The sequence below is a fragment of the Corythoichthys intestinalis genome, chromosome 19 (assembly GCF_030265065.1).
Source record: "Corythoichthys intestinalis isolate RoL2023-P3 chromosome 19, ASM3026506v1, whole genome shotgun sequence".
NCBI classification, from domain to species: Eukaryota; Metazoa; Chordata; class Actinopteri; order Syngnathiformes; family Syngnathidae; genus Corythoichthys; species Corythoichthys intestinalis.
This window is the reverse complement of record NC_080413.1, coordinates 2,717,491-2,734,880: the sequence shown is the minus strand read 5'-3', so window position 1 is coordinate 2,734,880 and position 17,390 is coordinate 2,717,491. Positions and strand designations below refer to the sequence as shown.

The window sequence follows — 17,390 nt, the reverse complement described above, 5'->3', positions numbered from 1 at the left end:
TACTATACATGGACGTTTTTTGAGAGAGAAAAAAAACATTACTATAGATGGTTGTTTTTTATCGGAAGAAAAGCCTGACTATACATGGTCTTTTCTTGAGAAAAAAAAAGCTTTACTAAACAGTCAGGTTTTTTTTAAGAGAAAAAAAGCCTCACTATACATGGTCGTTTTTTTGGGAACAAAAATAGCCTTACTAAAATGATCATTCTTCGGCAAAAATAAAAAAAGCCTTACAAAAAAAAGCCTTACTATACATGGTCTTTTTTTTTCTTGAGAAAAAATAATGCCTAAAGCCTGAATATAAAAAAAACTCACTAAACATGGTCGTTTTTTGAGGAAAAAACTTTACATGATCATTTTTTAGGGCAAAAAAGCCCTACTATACATGGTCGTTTTTTTGAGAGAAAAAAAATACGTTACTATAGATGGTCGTTTTTTTATTGGAACAAAAGCCTGACTATAAATGGTCTTTTCTTGAGAAAAAAAAGCTTTACTAAACGGTCGTTTTTTTAAGAGAAAAAAAAAGCCTGACTATACATGGTCTTTTTTTTTTTTTTAAGAAAAAAAAAAGTTTTACTGTAAATGGTCGTTTTTCTCGGGAAAAAAAGCCTTCCTATACATGGTTGTTTTTGTTTTGTTTTGTTTTTTTTTAGCAAAAAAAAAAAGCCTTACTATACATGGGTCGTTTTGGGGGGAGAAAAAAAGCCTGAATATACATGACTGCGTTTTTTTTAGGCAAAAAAAGCCTACTATACATGGTAAATTTTTGAGAAAAAAAGCCTTACTATACATGGTCAGTTTTTGGGAGGAAATAAATAAGTAAAGCCTTGCTATACATGGTTGTGTTTTTTTTTTTTTTTTTAGATACATGGTCATTTTTTTGGGGAGAAAAAAAGCCTTACTACACATGGTTGTTTTTGATGAAAAAAAGCTTTACTATATATGATCGTTTTTCAGCAAAAAAAAAAAAAAAAGCCTTACTATACATGGTTGTTTTTGGGAGAAAAAAAGCCTTACTATACATGGTCGTTTTTTGAGAGAGAAAAAAAACATTACTATAGATGGTTGTTTTTTATTGGAAGAAAAGCCTGACTATATACATGGTCTTTTCTTGAGAAAAAAAAAGCTTTACTTAACAGTCGGGTTTTTTTAAGAGAAAAAAAAGCCTCACTATACATGGTCGTTTTTTGGGGAATAAAAAAGCCTTAATATAAATGATCGTTCTTCGGCAAAAATAAAAAAGCCTTACAAAAAACAGCCTTACTATACATGGTCCTTTTTTGGGGAGAAAAAAAGCCTTACTATACATGGTCATTTTTTTGGGAGAAAAAAAAGCCCTACTATAAATTATCGTTCTTCAGCAAAATTAAAAAAGCCTTACTATGCATGGTCGACTTTGGGGGAGAAAAAAAGCCTTACTATACATGGTCGTTTTTTGGGAAGAAAAAAAATCCTTACAATACATGGTCGTTTTTTGTTTTTTTTTTTTTTAAGAAAAAAAAGCCTAACTATACATGGTTGTTTTTGAGGGGAAAAAAGCCTTACTATACATGGTCGTTTTTTGGGGAGAAAAAAAAGCCTTACTCGACATGATCATTTTTTTGGGCAAAAAAAGCCTTACTAAATATATATGATGGTTTTTCAGCAAAAATAAAAAAGCCTCACTATACAAGGTCGTTTTTTGAGAGAGAAAAAAAAATGTTACGATAGATGGTCATTTTTTATTGGAACAAAAGCCTGACTATACATGGTCTTTTCTTGAGAAAAAAAAAGCTTTACTAAACAGTCGTTTTTTTGGGGGGGGCAGGGGGGGCATACATAGTCATTATTTGAGGTCGTTTTTTTTGGGGGGGGGGGGGCATACATAGTCATTATTTGAAGAAAAAAAAAAAGCCTGACTATACATGGTCATTTTTTTAGGAAAAAAGCCTGACTAAACACTGCCGTATTATTGAAGAAAAGAGCCTCACTATACATGGTCTTTTTTTTTTTTTTGAGAAAATAAAAGCCTTACCATACATGATCGTTTTTTTAGGCAAAAAAAGCCTTACTATACATGGTCGTTTTTTTTGAGAGAATAAAAAAGCCCTACTACACATGGTCGTTTTTTGAAGAAAAAAACCCTTACTATCCATGATAGTTTTTTGGGGGGAAAAATAAGCCTTGCTATACATGGTTGTTTTTTTTGGAGAAAAAAAAAGCCTTACAATACATGGTCGTGTTTTGAGGAAAAAAAGTCTATAAATGATCGTTCTTCAGCAAAAATAAAAAAAAAAGCCTTTCTTTACATGGTTTTTTTTTTTTTTTTGGGAAAAGAAGCCTTACTATACATGGTCCTTTTTGGGGAGAAAAAAAGCCATACTATTATACATGATCATTTTTTAGGCAAAAAACAGCCTTACCATACATGGTCATTTTTTTAAGAAAAAAAAAGCCTTACTATACATGGTCCTTTTTTGGGGAGAAAAAAAGCCTTACTATACATGATCGTTTTTTAGGCAAAAAACAGCCTTACTATATACATGGTCATTTTTTAAAGAAAAAAAGCCTTACTATACATGTTTTGTTTTTTTTTAGGAAAAGAAGCCTTACTATACATGGTCTTTTTTTTTTTTTTTTTTGGGAGAAAATAAAAGCCTTACCATACATAATCGTTTTTTTTAGGCAAAAAAAGCCTTACTATACATGGTCGTTTTTTTGAGAGAATAAAAAAGCCCTACTATACATGGTCGTTTTTTGAAGAAGAAAAGCCTTACTATGCGTGGTAGTTTTTTTGGGGGAAAAAAATAAGCCTTGCTATACATGGTTGTTTTTTTTTTTTTGGGAGAAAAAAAAAAGCCTTACAATACATGGTCGTGTTTTGAGGAAAAAAGTCTTACTATAAATGATAGTTCTTCAGCAAAAATAAAAAAGCCTTTCTTTACATGGTCATTTTTGGGGAGAAAAAAAGCCTTTCTGTCCATGATTGTTTTTTAGGATAAAAAAACAGCCTTACTATACATGGTCATTTTTTTTTTAGAAAAAAAAAGCCTTACTATACGTGGTCGTTTTTTGAGGAAAAAAAGCCTGACTAAACACTGTCGTTTTATTGAAGAGCATCACTATACATGTAGTTTTTTTGAGGGAAAAAAAGCCTTACTATACATAGTCGTTTTTTAGGCAAAAATAAAATAGCCTTACTCTACATGGCTGTTTTTAGGCAAAAAAAAAAAAAGTCTTTCGATACTTTTTGAGGGGAAAAAAAGCCTTACTATAATTAACTCATTCACTCCCAGCCATTTTCACCGGAGCAAGGCCCTTCGCTCCCGGCCATTTTACTGGATTTTGACTGATTTTGCACGGCCCACAGAAAGTTCTGTTCTATTGCTATATAAACATGGAACCCACCAAAAGAAAGATTAGACTCTCTTCTTTCAGCAGAAAAAAAAAAGTAAGTTCATACGTTATTTCATTCTTTAGAAATCAGCATTAGAAAATAGCTTAGTTTGAGCATTTTTCCAATTTCTGATGAAAAAACGGAGAAAATGAGCTTTTTGTAAACGCAAAAATTTCAAACATAATTTTGACTTTAACACGGCTATTTTTAGCTTCAGTGACATCCCAAACATCTGAATAATGTTTTCCTTTTACAAAATAACATGAACAACCAGCCAAATAGAGCTTTTCATAGCAAAGTAACAATTTATTCACACTTACCTAACTGAGAGATGACGTTTGGTGGCTGCGACAGTGGTTAAACTTTTCCCTCATTGCCGACTGTCTCGTAAAGATGGATTTTTTTAAAAGTCTTTTTTTGTGGTGACCACTGTCTCGTTCACCAGGCGAACTTATGTTCCTGGGGGGGAACTGGTTTGGCCGTGCGCGTTTCCGTGCAGGACCCTCGAGCGTGCGGTGGAAGTGAGCAGCAAGCTGCGGAGGGGCTCTGCTAGCTTCCCTAATAAAGTTGTACTGTTTGAATTGAGTTGTGGGCTCTTAACAAATGCGCTACTGCCCTCAAGTGGCCAGTTTTATTGCTTTAAAATGGGTTTTGAGGCTTGTTTTTTGTTTTGGCGATAGATCGAAAGCTCTAGATGCTTCTTGTACAAAAAAAACGCAAAAGACGTATAAATACGTAATCGGGACACTGAAGCATTTGGAAATAGAACGTATTTATACGGTTCCGGGAGCAAATGAGTTAAAGTTCCAAGTTTTATTGCAAAGCCATCATAGTCACATAAACTCTCCGAACAATTTTACAATGTACAGTACATTGAAACATTAACATGACATACATCTACATAACATGGTTTTAGTTTTCTGTTCTATATACATTGCAACCTTACGCGTCCGCAAATATACAAACTAACTTAAATAGAACTTAAGATCAAGAGGAAGAAATTCTTTCCGCTAGGTGGTGCTGTGCTAAGACTTTCCATGGCAACATAGCGGCGAGTCTCTCCTTTATTATTTCTGTGTGCAAAATGACCGGTCGTGTAAAAAAGGCACCTCTGAGCAAAACGCTCGCTCTGTAACATTCACTTGCTCCCTTTTTCATCTCAGCCAAAACAAAAAAGGGAATGCGGAGGAAAGGAAGAGGACGGATCGCTACGTCGACGTTTCAAAGTATTTACACACAGCAGTTTGTCGCAAAGTGCCAGTTTACGGGGAGGAAAGGGGGAGCCGGGCGGGGCCTATAGGTAGGAGTCCATGGAGGGGGCGTAGGAAAAGCCCACGAAGGCCTCGGCCGCCTCTTTGATGCTGGACGTCACCAGGGCGCTGTCGGGCGAGCAGCCGATGGAGTTGGGGACGGGCTCGTCGGTGAATTCGGGGTCAAAGTGCCGCAGGTCGTTGGGGCCCGTCTGCAGACAAGTTAACATCAAATGTTATTTTAATGTGAAAGGTGATGTGACAACACATTTTAACCTGAAAAGGTGTGATGTTTTCGCATAAAACCTCACTTAAATATTACTGGTGCACGATAATTATTGGTCCGATAATAGGAATTATGACGTCATCCCGATAAATCCAATAAAATTATTAATAGGACCGATAATATGTACTGTGCTGGCTTTACAGTTTACACTAGTATGGTAAAGCATTTGACCATTTGCGGGGCATTGCTCCCACCTGCTGGTCAGAATAATTCGCATCTATTTTTTATTACAGTAGTTTGGTTCACATTACAAGCTCATTCACATACACATTGCGGTGTCTAGCGGAAGCATTGACAATCGTGAATGCTTTCTGTTACATATATTTCCGAGGCGTAAACGTAAGTATTTTATGTTTACTATAACATATGGATGTGCAACATTACTTCTGTGGTAAAGGGTCATATGTACAGAACTTAATACCGTACTGGCCCAAATATAAGACGGTGTTTTTTGGATTGAAATAACACTGAAAAGAGGGGGTCATCTTATATTCGCGGTCTAGACGTTATACCCATTCACAACGCTAGATGGCGCCAGATATCATTGAAGCGATGTTCTGTCATGACAGATCTCAGCTACTCTTTTTAGTTTAACCGGTTTGCATTCTTTTATTGCAATGTTTTTCCTTATTCAGATTTGTTTCAAGACTACAGTTGCAGTTATAGCAATTTTGTCGTTTTATCACAATAGATTGGTTTATTTACATTTCAAAAACCAGAAGCCATTCATTTACGAATGTGATTGCACTTTAGTTTACACATTTAAATGTTCAGATATTAAGATTTGAATGAGGCAAAATAACATGTTGTTTCGGATGCACTGTAATTATTTTCTGTATAAAAATTAATTTGGGGTTCAAAAAGTCTTTTTTGAAACTTTATAATACAACAATTTACAGTATTGGCCCGAATATAAGACGGCCCTGATTATAAGACGATCCCCTCTTTTTCAAGACTCAAGTTTGAAAAAAGACTTTTTAAACACCAAATTATTTTTCATACAGAAAATAATTACAGTACATCCGAAAGGAATGATTATAATAATATATTTGAGAGAAAAAGCATGTTATTTTGCCTCATTCAAATCTTAATATCTGAAGATTTAAATATGTAAACTAAAGTGCAATCACATTCATAAACAAATGACCTCTGGTTTTTGAAATGTAAATAAACCAATCTATTGTGATAAAACAACAAAATTGCATTAACCATCAAAGTGAAGTCTAACTGTAACTGTAGTCTTGAAACAAATCTGAATAGGGAAAAACATTGCAATAAAATAATGCAAACTGGTGAAACTTTAGAGTAGCTGAGATCTGCCATGACAGAACATTGCTTCAGTGATATCTGGCGCCATCTAGCGTTGTAAATGGGTATAACGTCTAGACCGCGAATTTAAGATGACCCCCACTTTTTCCGTCGTATTTCAATGCGGAAAAACACCGTCTTATATTCGGGCTAATACAGTAATAGTTGTGTATATAAGTGTATTGTTCATTTTGTTGTATATTGAGTATTGAATATGTGTACTTTCACAATATTAAGACGTGTGTGTCTTCCCATAAAAGCAAGAAAAGACCAAGCCTTGTGGTTTATGGAAGTGCATCCATTGATTATGAAAAATCTGGCGAGATCAAAGGCAAATCCATGTTGAATCCACTATTTATATATTTTTTGAAACCTCCAGGTATTCAAAAACTCAGGTTATACATTTTTTAAATTATATATTATCGGTTATCGATATCGGTTTCAAAAAATTGATATCGTGCACCTGTATTAAATATGACACTAACACTAATTTTATTGCAGAAAATTAAGGTTTAACATGAACATATATTCTTTAATGTTAACAGTTACTCTACATTTTGTATGCAATTAGCGTATGTAATGTATTGTATGCAATTTTGTGTTTGTCCACTTGATGGCACTATAACCCTTTTTGTGTACTTTTCCTGTTGGCCTCCATATAGTAAATGTCAAGTCAGGTCTTTTACTATTTGTAAAGTAGGCTTTTTTCACACGATTCAATCAATATCGATGTACTCACCACGTTAGGGTTGAAGGGCGGCGTGATCTTCTTGGCGTTGAGCTCGTCCCAGTTAATGGGCGAGAAGAACATGTGGTTCCGGATTTCCACCTGAGAAAGAGAAAAAAATGATGCAAGTTCAGCCATGTGACGAGTTACAAAGCAGACGGCGGGAGAAAAGCGCTACTTACAAAGTCGTCGGCGCAGCCCAGCCGCTTGGTGCGCTCCTTCTGCAAGAGCCCCTCCAGCAGGTGGCGGGCGGCGTTGGAGATGTTGGGCTTGAGCTGCAGAGGCTTGTTCAGGATGTTGTCGTACATCTCGGCCGTGTTGCGGCTGTAAAAGGGCGGCTGAGCGAAAGGGAGGGCTCCCGTTAGCGTCCCGTACGCAAAAAAAAAAAAAGGGGAAATGGCAGCGCTCACCAGGCCGTAAAGCATCTCATAGAGGACGGCGCCCAAGCACCACCAGTCCACTGTGCGATCGTACGGCTGCTTGTGCAGAACCTCAGGAGCCAAATACTGACAAAAGATGAACAGCTATTCAAAATTTGATCATTTAACCCTATTTTTGGTCATTTAAAAAAATATATATTAGCAATTAGTATATCATTTTTTACACATTCATTCATTGTTATATTTGTTCGTATAATTACAAATACTGTTCATTTTAAAATGACTTTTTCTTAGTGTATTTAACTCATTGCATGCCATTGACTGCGATAGACGACCGCTTTAAACTGGGAAGATTGGCCGCAAATGCTCATCTCTCAGTGCCATTAATGGTGCTAGACAGCCAATCCATTTAGACTGTGAGGGTCTGACATAAACCGAATTTCTGCGAAAGTCAGAATTAACCCTTTAAGTATCCAAAAATAACTATTCAAAAAGTCCAAAAGTATTGTATTTTGTTGAATGATGGAGGATACACTGCCCTCTGGTGGCAGCGTTGGGTCTGGCTGGACTGAAGCAGACTCAGATGTCTGACATAGATAAAGGACAGCTGTGCTCTGGTTGGCCCACATAAGGCTGTAAGTTATTTCAGCTAATTTATGTTTGTGTAAGCATTTGTAATGAAGTTTACAGCTACAGTTTGTGGAGTTACGTGTGAGTGATTTGCTATGAGAATTGTCAATAGCATTCATATCATTTAAGCTAGTGGACTTGCTTTTTTTTTTTTTTTAAATGTTCACCAGAAGTACGTTGCTAACTGCTAACCGTAAGCTTTACACTCCGCAAAAATAAGCTCTTTTTGTCATCGGATGTGGTGTCAGTCATCAATTTTTTTCATTTTTTTCGTTTGCAAATACTGTTAAGCAGGGATTTTTCATGTTTGACGTGTCACCTTTTAACCGCAAGTTTGCGTTTTGAAGAAGACTACCAATGTTTTTTAGCAGGCTAAAGTAGGTCGCCTTTTCCCCCATTAGCCTCAATGTAGCAATGCTAACATTTACAGTTGTTAATACAGATGTGTTTCCTTATTTTGTATGAACTTTAATTCTACGGCGTGTTGATGACCAATAAACATCTATGAAAAGAATTGGAGTCTCATATGCCATCAACACGCACGTACAAATGTATGCACGCACGCGCACGTTGATAAAACACAGCCATGAAAACTACCGCCCTTTTTATTTACTGTGCGATAAATGGACTCATTGCATATCGCGACAGGCTTAGCAACTGCAATAAAACATGTCGTTAGTTAGATGGACTTACAATCTGACAGCTCGTAATTGTCTCCTGTCTTCCAAAATTACAACTGGGTGACGGCGTTTCAGGTGTTCATTCACGGCCGACGTGCAGCCAACCTTGGCATTGAAGAGACAGGACACAACAGTGTACCCTCGTTTGTTTCGTTGAAGTAAGTCAATTTTTTGGCCACTCTGTTGCGCTTTTCTGACTTTGTGCCGCTTTCCCCGCTTGCATACCAAGCGTCCGACATTAAAATAACCTCCCAACACCCCCGCCCATAAAAATTTTCTCCTCGGATATACACAATTCACGTAGGTCACCCTTTTTTACTTCAAAACGGCGAATTTTGCTGAAAGGTGAAAGATTTTCATGTCTGTATTATATTTTTTTTAGTTAAATTATTAGGGAAAGCAACACTTTTCCAGTTTTGGTCGAATTTAGCGACACCAGTGGACAAAAGCGGTAGTGTTTTCCCTCAAGGAAGACTGCGTTTCTCACGAGAACCAGCGTACAGTGTCGTAAAATCCTGATTTACCGGTCGCCTAATTAATTAAAAAAAAACGTTTTTTTAAAAGCCGATTAAATGACATTTTTGTATGTTTTGTATGTAATGTATCACGTTAAAATGTCTAACGCAATTAATGCATGTGTTGCATGACCCACTCATTAAAGCCTTACAATCCCTCTCCCTACGATGAGAAATATGGGAAGCAATGTGGGGAAGCAAGGTAGCAATTGATCTTTTTCTTAACCCCTTATTTTATTTCCTAACGCAGAGAAGATATATCAATTGGTAGCACAACGCACAGTCATGGTTCCACTTCCCATCATGCATTGGGGCATGGCTACAGTATCATTTACTGAAAGCTCAACAAATACACTAGATGGCAATATTTAGTCACAATATACAAAGTCACAAGTCTTTCTATCTGTGGATCCCTCTCACAGAAAGAATGTTAATAATGTAAATGCAATCTTGAGGATTTATTGTCATAATAAACAAATACAGTACTTATGTACTGTATGTTGGATGTATATATTCGTCCGAGTTTTATTCATTTTTTTTCTTAATGCATTGCCAAAATGTATATGATAATTATCGGGAATGATTGGAATTGAATCTGGAGAAAAAAAAAAGCAATCGGATCGGGAAATATCGGGATTGGCACTCGGCAGATACTCAAACTAAAACGATCGGGGTTGGATCTGGAGCAAAAAAACATGATCGGAACAACTCTAGTAATTAGGTAATGAATGTAACTGTGGCTAAACAATAGCATATGATTGTTAGCAACCCTTTAGCTTAGTGTGGCTAAATTCCATGTTAAAACAACCATTTGTCTTTCATGCTTTAAATTGAATTTTGAAGTTTTCACATCAATTGTTGTGTTTCAAAGTTCAAATTCTAAATGAATTAATTTTTGTGTGTGTGTGTGATTTTTTTCTTTAATCTTTGATTTGTTTGATACGTGCGTAGGAACAAAGTTTGCCGCCGTCAGTGACGTTTCCACAGTTAAATGTCCGGTTAACAGTGTTCATATGATAGCACAACAAACACAGAATTCGCACATCTTCACTTTGGACAAAGTTTTTAAGAACCATCGCTTAAATGTACGTGTGTCTGGATGATAAGCCAAACCGTAGAAAAAGTTCTTTTTGCCAAATACCTTGCTATGTGTAAAAATGTTCTTAGATTCCAAGTTTTGACTTCTGATTACAATTCTATTTTTTTGTTTGCTCGTTTTACCTCCGGCGTTCCGCAGAAAGTGGACGTGGTGCCGTTGGGCTCGATGTTCTCCTTGCACAGGCCGAAGTCGGTGAGGACCACGTGCCCCTGCGAGTCCAGCAGGATGTTCTCGGGCTTGAGGTCGCGGTAGACGATGTTGAGCGAGTGCAGGTAGCCCAGCGCGCTGGCGATCTCGGCGGCGTAGAAGCGCGCCCGGGGCTCCAGGAAGCAGCGCTCCCGCTGGAGGTGGTAGAAGAGCTGCGCGCCAAAAGACAATGGGGGGAAATGGACCTCTAATTCTGGACTTCCTTCCCCGGCGGGGCAGGGCGAGGACTCACCTCGCCGCCGTTGATGTAGTCCAGAACAAAGTAGAGCTTGTCGGCCGTCTGGAAGGAGTAGTGGAGACCCACCAGGAAGGGGTGCTTGACGTTCTTCAGGAGAACGTTACGCTCGCACATGATGTGTTTCTCCTGGACAGATATTAAAAACCAGAGTATCGATACTCAATTATTAGTGCCATCAATGGCATTTCAAAGATGAGCATTTGCAGCCTAGTTTAAATGAAATGAATGTCGGTCGTTTTTTTGGGGGGGCGGGGGTAAAAAATAATGACCAATGAATGAACACTGAAAGAATTAATAATAAAAAATAATCATTTTTTTATTTCAGGACACTTACTGTTGAATTTCGGGTCAATTACTAGATTTTTTGTTTTGTTTTTGATAAAACATGACAGCTAACAATAGAGGAACACTGAAAGAATGAATAAAGAAAACTTTCTTTTTTAATTTTAGACATTTGGGGGTCATTCCAGGTCAGTTCCTTTTGAGTTGGGGGTATTCCTGGGTTACTTTGTATTAATTTTGGGGCACTTTGAGGTTGTTGGTTTTTTTTTTTGGTTCAAAAATAATGACCAATAAATGAACACTGAAAGAGTGAATAAATATTTTTATATAAATTTTAGAACACTTTTTATTGATTTCAGGTCACTTATAATTAGATTTTGGGGCATTTCCAGGTCCCTTTTGATTTTGGGGTATTCCTGATTCACTTAGTGTTAATTTTGGGATATTTGTGGATTTTTTTTAATGGTCAAAAATAGCAAGCAACAATAGAGAAACACTGAAAGCGTGAATAAATAAAACATTCATTTTTAATTTTAGTGTCCGCCTGTTGATTTTAGGTCACCTCTGGGATTTTGGGGGGCATTTCCATGTCATTTCCTTTTAATTTTGTGGTATTCCTGGGTCACTTTGTGTTAATTTTAGGGCAATTTGAGTTTTTTTAGGGGTTCAAAAATAAAGACTAATAAATGAACAATGAAAGAGTGAATACATACAACATTTAAATTTTAAAACTCTTCTTATTGATTTCATTTCCTTTGGGGGGGGGGGGGGGGGCTGTGTCAAAAATAATGACCAATGAATGAACACTGAAAGAATTATTAATTTAAAAAAATGCTCTTTTAATTTCAGGACACTTACTGTTGATTTCGGGTCAATTAGTGGATTTTTTTGGGTTTTTGATCAAACATAACAGCCAACAATAGAGGAACACTGAAAGAGTGAATAAATAAAACTTTTTTAATTTTAGACATTTTGGGGCAATTCGAGGTAATTTCCTTTTGATTTTGGGGTATTCCTGGGTCAGTTTGTGTTAATTTTGAGGCAATTATTGTTTTGGTTATTCTTTTTTTTTTTTAGGGGGGGGGGGTCAAAAATACAACCAACAATGAGGAACATTGAAAGAATAATTAAATAAAACTTCCCTTTTCTAATTTTGGAACACTTTCTATTGCTATTGATTTCTGGTCACTTATGGTACATTTTGGAGCATTTCTAGGTCAGCTCCTATTAATTTTGGGGCAATTTGAAAATATTTTTTTGCAAAAAGTATAATGGCCACCAATGGAAAAAACACTGGAAGAGTTTTATGTACCATACTTTTCGGACTATAAGCTGCACCAGACTAAAAGCCACCACTCACCAAATTTGACGCGAAAACAGCATTTTTTCATAGATAAGCCGCACTGGAGTATAGGCCACAGCTGTCCTCGCTGTATTATGGGATATTTACACCAAACGATATTAACCGGTAACACTTTATTTGACAGCGGCATAATAAGACTGTCACAAAACCAAATGAACCACCATGAACCAATGTGCTGTAAAGCTTCATAGCTTCAAAAAGCTTCATTTGGCCATCACCGCTCCTTTGGGGGTGACAGTCAACTTCTGCTGCCACCTGCTGTAAACACTGTTTTTTGTCCAACATGCCTCCTAGCATGCATTGAAGTGCTAAGGATGTAAATAACAATCAAAATTCATGTCCATCAAGCAAACTATCTGACTTTTCTGAGATCTGAGCTGGACATAAGTGGAGTTAATGACATAATTTGCCAATTGACACTTAATGATATCTGTCATAAACATTGGTTAATGTCCATGATAGTCTCATGTCACAATTATGGCGGTCTTATAACAGTCTTATGACGCCACTGTTACCTATTAATCCAAATAAATCAACAAATAAGCCACGGAATTCAAAATGAGGGAAAAAAGTAGCAGCTTATAGTCCGAAAATTATCGTATAATTTTTTTTTAAATGCATCAAAAATGTTTTTCAGTATTTTGGGGAATACTGATATCAAGTTGAAAATATGCGTACGGTGACAACAGTAAAAAATGAGTTAAATAAATTACCTCCTTCTTCTTGAGGATGGCCTTCTTCTGCAACACCTTGACGGCGTAGAACTGATCGTCCGAGCGGTGCCGGGCCAGCAGTACCTTGCCGAAGCTGCCCTTGCCGATCACCTTGAGGAAGTGGAAGTCGTTGGGTTTGGCCGAAGGGTTGGACGACGGGCCCAGGTTGATCTGCTGCGTCGGGCTCGGCTGTTTTTTGTGTAAAAGACACCGTGTCAGCCACGCAAAAACACGGCGCCAAACTCAACGTCATTGGTTTAAAGGGACTCACGGGAGGGGAGGGGCTACTGCTCATCAATTCAGCATCCTGCGCAGGACTCAGGTTCAGAATGGACTGCACCTCCGGACTACAAAAAACATCAAGAAATCAAATCAGATGAGGAAAAAAGTACAACATTTAAGATTGTTTTAAGACTATCCGAATTATGGAGCAACTAAGTAACGACAAAGCATTTTGATAGTTGATTAACTACTGATTATTTTTAACAAGAGTTGACTCATTGGCTTGTAAGTAAATTGCATGTTATTTAAAGTTGAATTACTTTGGGCTTGATATATTTTAGCTGGAAATACGTATTGGGAAAAAAATGAATGTAACTTGTTTTATAAAGCAAAAGCAAATTTGCAAAAAAAAACAAACTAAGAATTCTACGGTGCTTTGTTTTTTTTTTAATTTAAATATTTTTGAAGAATTTGATCAAATAAAAAAAATGGTTAAAAAAAAAAAATCTTAATTCGAGGACTGAAACCTTAGAATTTTATTGTTTTAAAATTGATTTTTTTTTAGAATATTTTAGGAATTAATAGTTTTATAAAATGCACCCCCAAAAATTGGGGGGGAATATTTTTTTAATTTATTAGTCGTCACTCAAATTCTCTAGAAAAACCTGCTATTGACATCCCTAGACGTCCAATCCATTTGAAGTGGGAGGGTTGGCAGCAAATGAACAAAAGTCCAAACCTCAAAGTTCAAATGGACTGGACATCTCCTAGTGATAATCTCAATTACATTAGACGTCTATGGCACTGAAAGAGTTATGGCATTTTTTTTTTTTTCATGGACTTTACCAAGCAATAATGACTAATTTTTGAATGCATACTCACTGTTTGCACGCGTACGCGTTGGTGGCGAGCCTCTGAATGAAATCGTTCAAACCCATCTTCCTCTGTTTCATGAAAGCTGCAAGAAAACGGAAGAAAATCCTCACATCACTCCATTTGCGCGCAAAATTCCACGCATAAATATCCAATTCCATACCGCTAACTAAGGCCCCGAGCCCTTTGGACTTGGAATAAGTCATCTCCGGCTCTCCTGAAGTTGTTTTAATCGTCATGTTGCCGACTTGTACCAAAAAGTAAGTATATAACAGTTTCAAGTTGGATTCCTTGCTTTTATGAAGCACTTGGGGAGGAGGGAGTTATACTTCCGGGTAGGCGGTACTCGACAATTTGATTGGACGAGTCGTGCCGGGAACGGACCAACCGCACGCCCCGAAATTCACACGGTCACGCCTTCAATCTCGTGTACATCGCGAAGAAATAACAGTCACAAAATGTTCCTTTGACAAGTTGACGCAATAACACTTTAGCCTGAGGACTTTGGGTGATGTTAAGAGTGGAAAATGAACAGAGACGACGATAAAACGTTAAATAGTGAAAGCTAATTGCAACCAGATGTGCCCGTAAATAACAACGGACATAACGTAATAAAGCGCCTATGATTTTCAATGTACAAAACCTCAAAACTTGCTAGTTTCGCCCCTTTCTAGTCATGCTTTATAGCTTATGGGCCATGGCTGTCTATTGGTTAGCATCACTAACCTACAACATTATGTAAAAGCATGGAGAAAGTTAAAAATTCCTTACATTTCAAATGGAATGCGCTTCGTTCATTTACATTAGCTTTTAGAAAGATTGCTTGCTTATTAGGTACAATTTCGCAAAAACTTTCTACAACTCTTTATTCATTTGTTAATTTATAAGGTGGAATTTAGCTAAAACTTTCCACAACTCTTTATTCACACACTTGAGTACATTTTGGGCTGGATCTAGTTTCCCCACATCCCTATTCAAGTCGATGTGCAATCAAGCAAATAATGAAACTCGGCCTATCGGTTACTGCTCAATTATAACAACGCAGTGACGCAGGCTCCCTTGACACACACAAAAAAGAAAAATGGGAGAGTCTGAATAGGAGAAGGGAAGGGAGGGGGTCTGATGCAAAAAAAGTGGCTGGTAGTGGAAAAGTACAGAGTGAATGGGGATACATTGGGGGCATCAACATATACAAGTTCAATGCAAAAAAAAATGCACTACTGTGCACAGTGTCATTATGTAAGACAGCTGGAGTTTTATCTAGAGTGACCGATATCATCTGAAAGGCCACGTCCACTTTGTCACACATTAAGTAAGACAAAGTCTTTAAATAACTGCGATAAAAAAAGTGTAACATCAAATAAAATGTTCTAAATTCGTCACAAAGCCACATTTTACAATAATACACCCAATAAACGATTCTGGGACATGCGAAATCATATTGTTGACGAATGCAGCATATTCGTGTGATAAATGGCGCGTTTACGTGTTTTCCGTAAAGTAGGTTACTGCCATCTTACGTAATGCCCCCCGTTCACCCCCCGAGTGTACATACATTTGTTATACATCCTCCATAAGTGGACTATAACCCTTTTTACGTTTTTGTGTTTGTAAAAGTGACGTTGACGTCAAAGTCGGGCTCGTACTCACACGTTAAAACGCTCGCGGTGGTGTCTTTCATAAGGACGTTCCAATGTCCGAGGTTGCAAGTGAAGGTGGGCTCCGAGAGGTGAGCACACTGGGGCGCATTCCTCAACCAGGAGGAGACTTTCATCTGAGTCTTTTTCTTTTTTTCTGCTCGCTTCTTGCGAGCCTCGAAGGCGGAGACGTTCCGCCTTTCCTGACAATTTGCTGCGTTCAAGGAGGTCCACGGAAAAGTCGGAATTTGGAGAGGCGGGCACGAAAAAGGGCTCGCACGCATTTTTAAAAGCAAATTAAAATCTGACATTTTTTTTACACGTACTAAAAAGCAAAAACTGTCATTGCCAGGTCTTCCACTTCAAAATGATTTAACGTGTACAATACCTATTATACCTGCCTTTCATTGCTATTTAAAATATATATACACTAGGGCTGTCAAAATTATCGCGTTAATGGGCGGTAATTAATTTTTTTAATTAATCACGTTAAAATTAGGGCTGTCCAACGGTTAAAATTTTTAATCGAGTTAATTACAGCTCAACAATGAATTGATCGTAATTAATCGCAATTCAAACCATCTATAAAATATGCCATATTTTTCTGTAAATTATTGTTGGAATGGAAAGATAAGACACAAGACGGATATATACGTTCAACATACGGTACATAAGTACTGTATTTGTTTATTATAACATTAAATCAACAAGATGGCATGAACATTTTTAACATTCTCTTAAAGCGATCCATGGATAGAAAGACTTGTAGCTCTTAAAAGATTAATGTTAGTACAAGTTATAGAAATTTTATATTAAAACCCCTCTTAATTTTTTCGTTTTAATAAAATTTGTAAAATTTTCAATCAAAAAATAAACTAGTAGCCCGCCATTGTTGATGGCAATAATTACACAATACTCACTGCGCTTAAACCCATAAATTTAGTCGCACACAAGCGCCAGCAGAGGGAGACAAAAAACACAAGTAACTACTAACAAGTGCACATGACGCTGTGCTGTCATTTTAATCTGTTTGAGCGGGGCATGTGCGTTAATTGCGTCAAATATTTTAACGTAATTAATTTAAAAAAATTACAAATACAGTAATTATGTCCCGTATGTTGAATGTATATATCCATCTTGTGTCTTATCTTTCCATTCCAACAATAATTTACAGAAAAATATGGCCTATTTTATAGATGGTTTGAATTGTGATTAATTACGATTTATTCATTTTTAAGCTGTAATTAATTTTTAAAAATTAATTACCGCCCATTAACGCGATAATTTTGACAGCCCTAGTTAAAATATTTGACGCAATTACCGCACATGCCCCGCTCAAACAGATTAACATGACAGCATAGTGCAATGTCCACATGTTACTTGTGTTTTTTGGAGTTTTGTCGCCCTCTGCTGGCACTTGGGTGTGACTGATTTTATGGACTTCAGCACCCATGAGCATCAGCACCCATGAGCATCGTATAATTATTGACATCAACTATGGCAAGCTACTAGTTTATTTTTTGATTGAGAATTTTACAAATTTCATTAAAACGAAAACATTAAGAACTTGTACTAACATTTATCTTTTAAGTACTACAAGTCTT

The 17,390-nt window shown here is 36.9% G+C and overlaps 1 protein-coding gene across 4 annotated transcripts in view; it reads right to left on the bottom strand.

Annotated features, from left to right (window-relative positions):
- Positions 1-4,174: 4,174 nt before the first annotated feature.
- Positions 4,175-17,390, bottom strand: part of sgk1 (serum/glucocorticoid regulated kinase 1) — a 39,211-nt gene continuing 25,995 nt past the window's right edge. For 2 of the 4 annotated variants that reach the window (XM_057822338.1, XM_057822342.1), the window contains 9 exons: positions 14,159-14,234; positions 13,326-13,401; positions 13,055-13,243; positions 10,691-10,822; positions 10,374-10,610; positions 7,358-7,453; positions 7,130-7,285; positions 6,960-7,049; positions 4,175-4,838 (listed from right to left, as the gene is read on the bottom strand). In XM_057822338.1, coding sequence (XP_057678321.1) covers positions 4,671-4,838; positions 6,960-7,049; positions 7,130-7,285; positions 7,358-7,453; positions 10,374-10,610; positions 10,691-10,822; positions 13,055-13,243; positions 13,326-13,401; positions 14,159-14,234 — 1,220 coding nt within the window. In that variant the 3' untranslated portion in view covers positions 4,175-4,670. Of the gene's footprint in view, positions 4,839-6,959; positions 7,050-7,129; positions 7,286-7,357; positions 7,454-10,373; positions 10,611-10,690; positions 10,823-13,054; positions 13,244-13,325; positions 13,402-14,158; positions 14,235-14,312; positions 14,536-15,799; positions 16,086-17,390 lie in introns of those variants that run through there. The other 2 variants (XM_057822340.1, XM_057822341.1) reach the window with 2 other exon arrangements.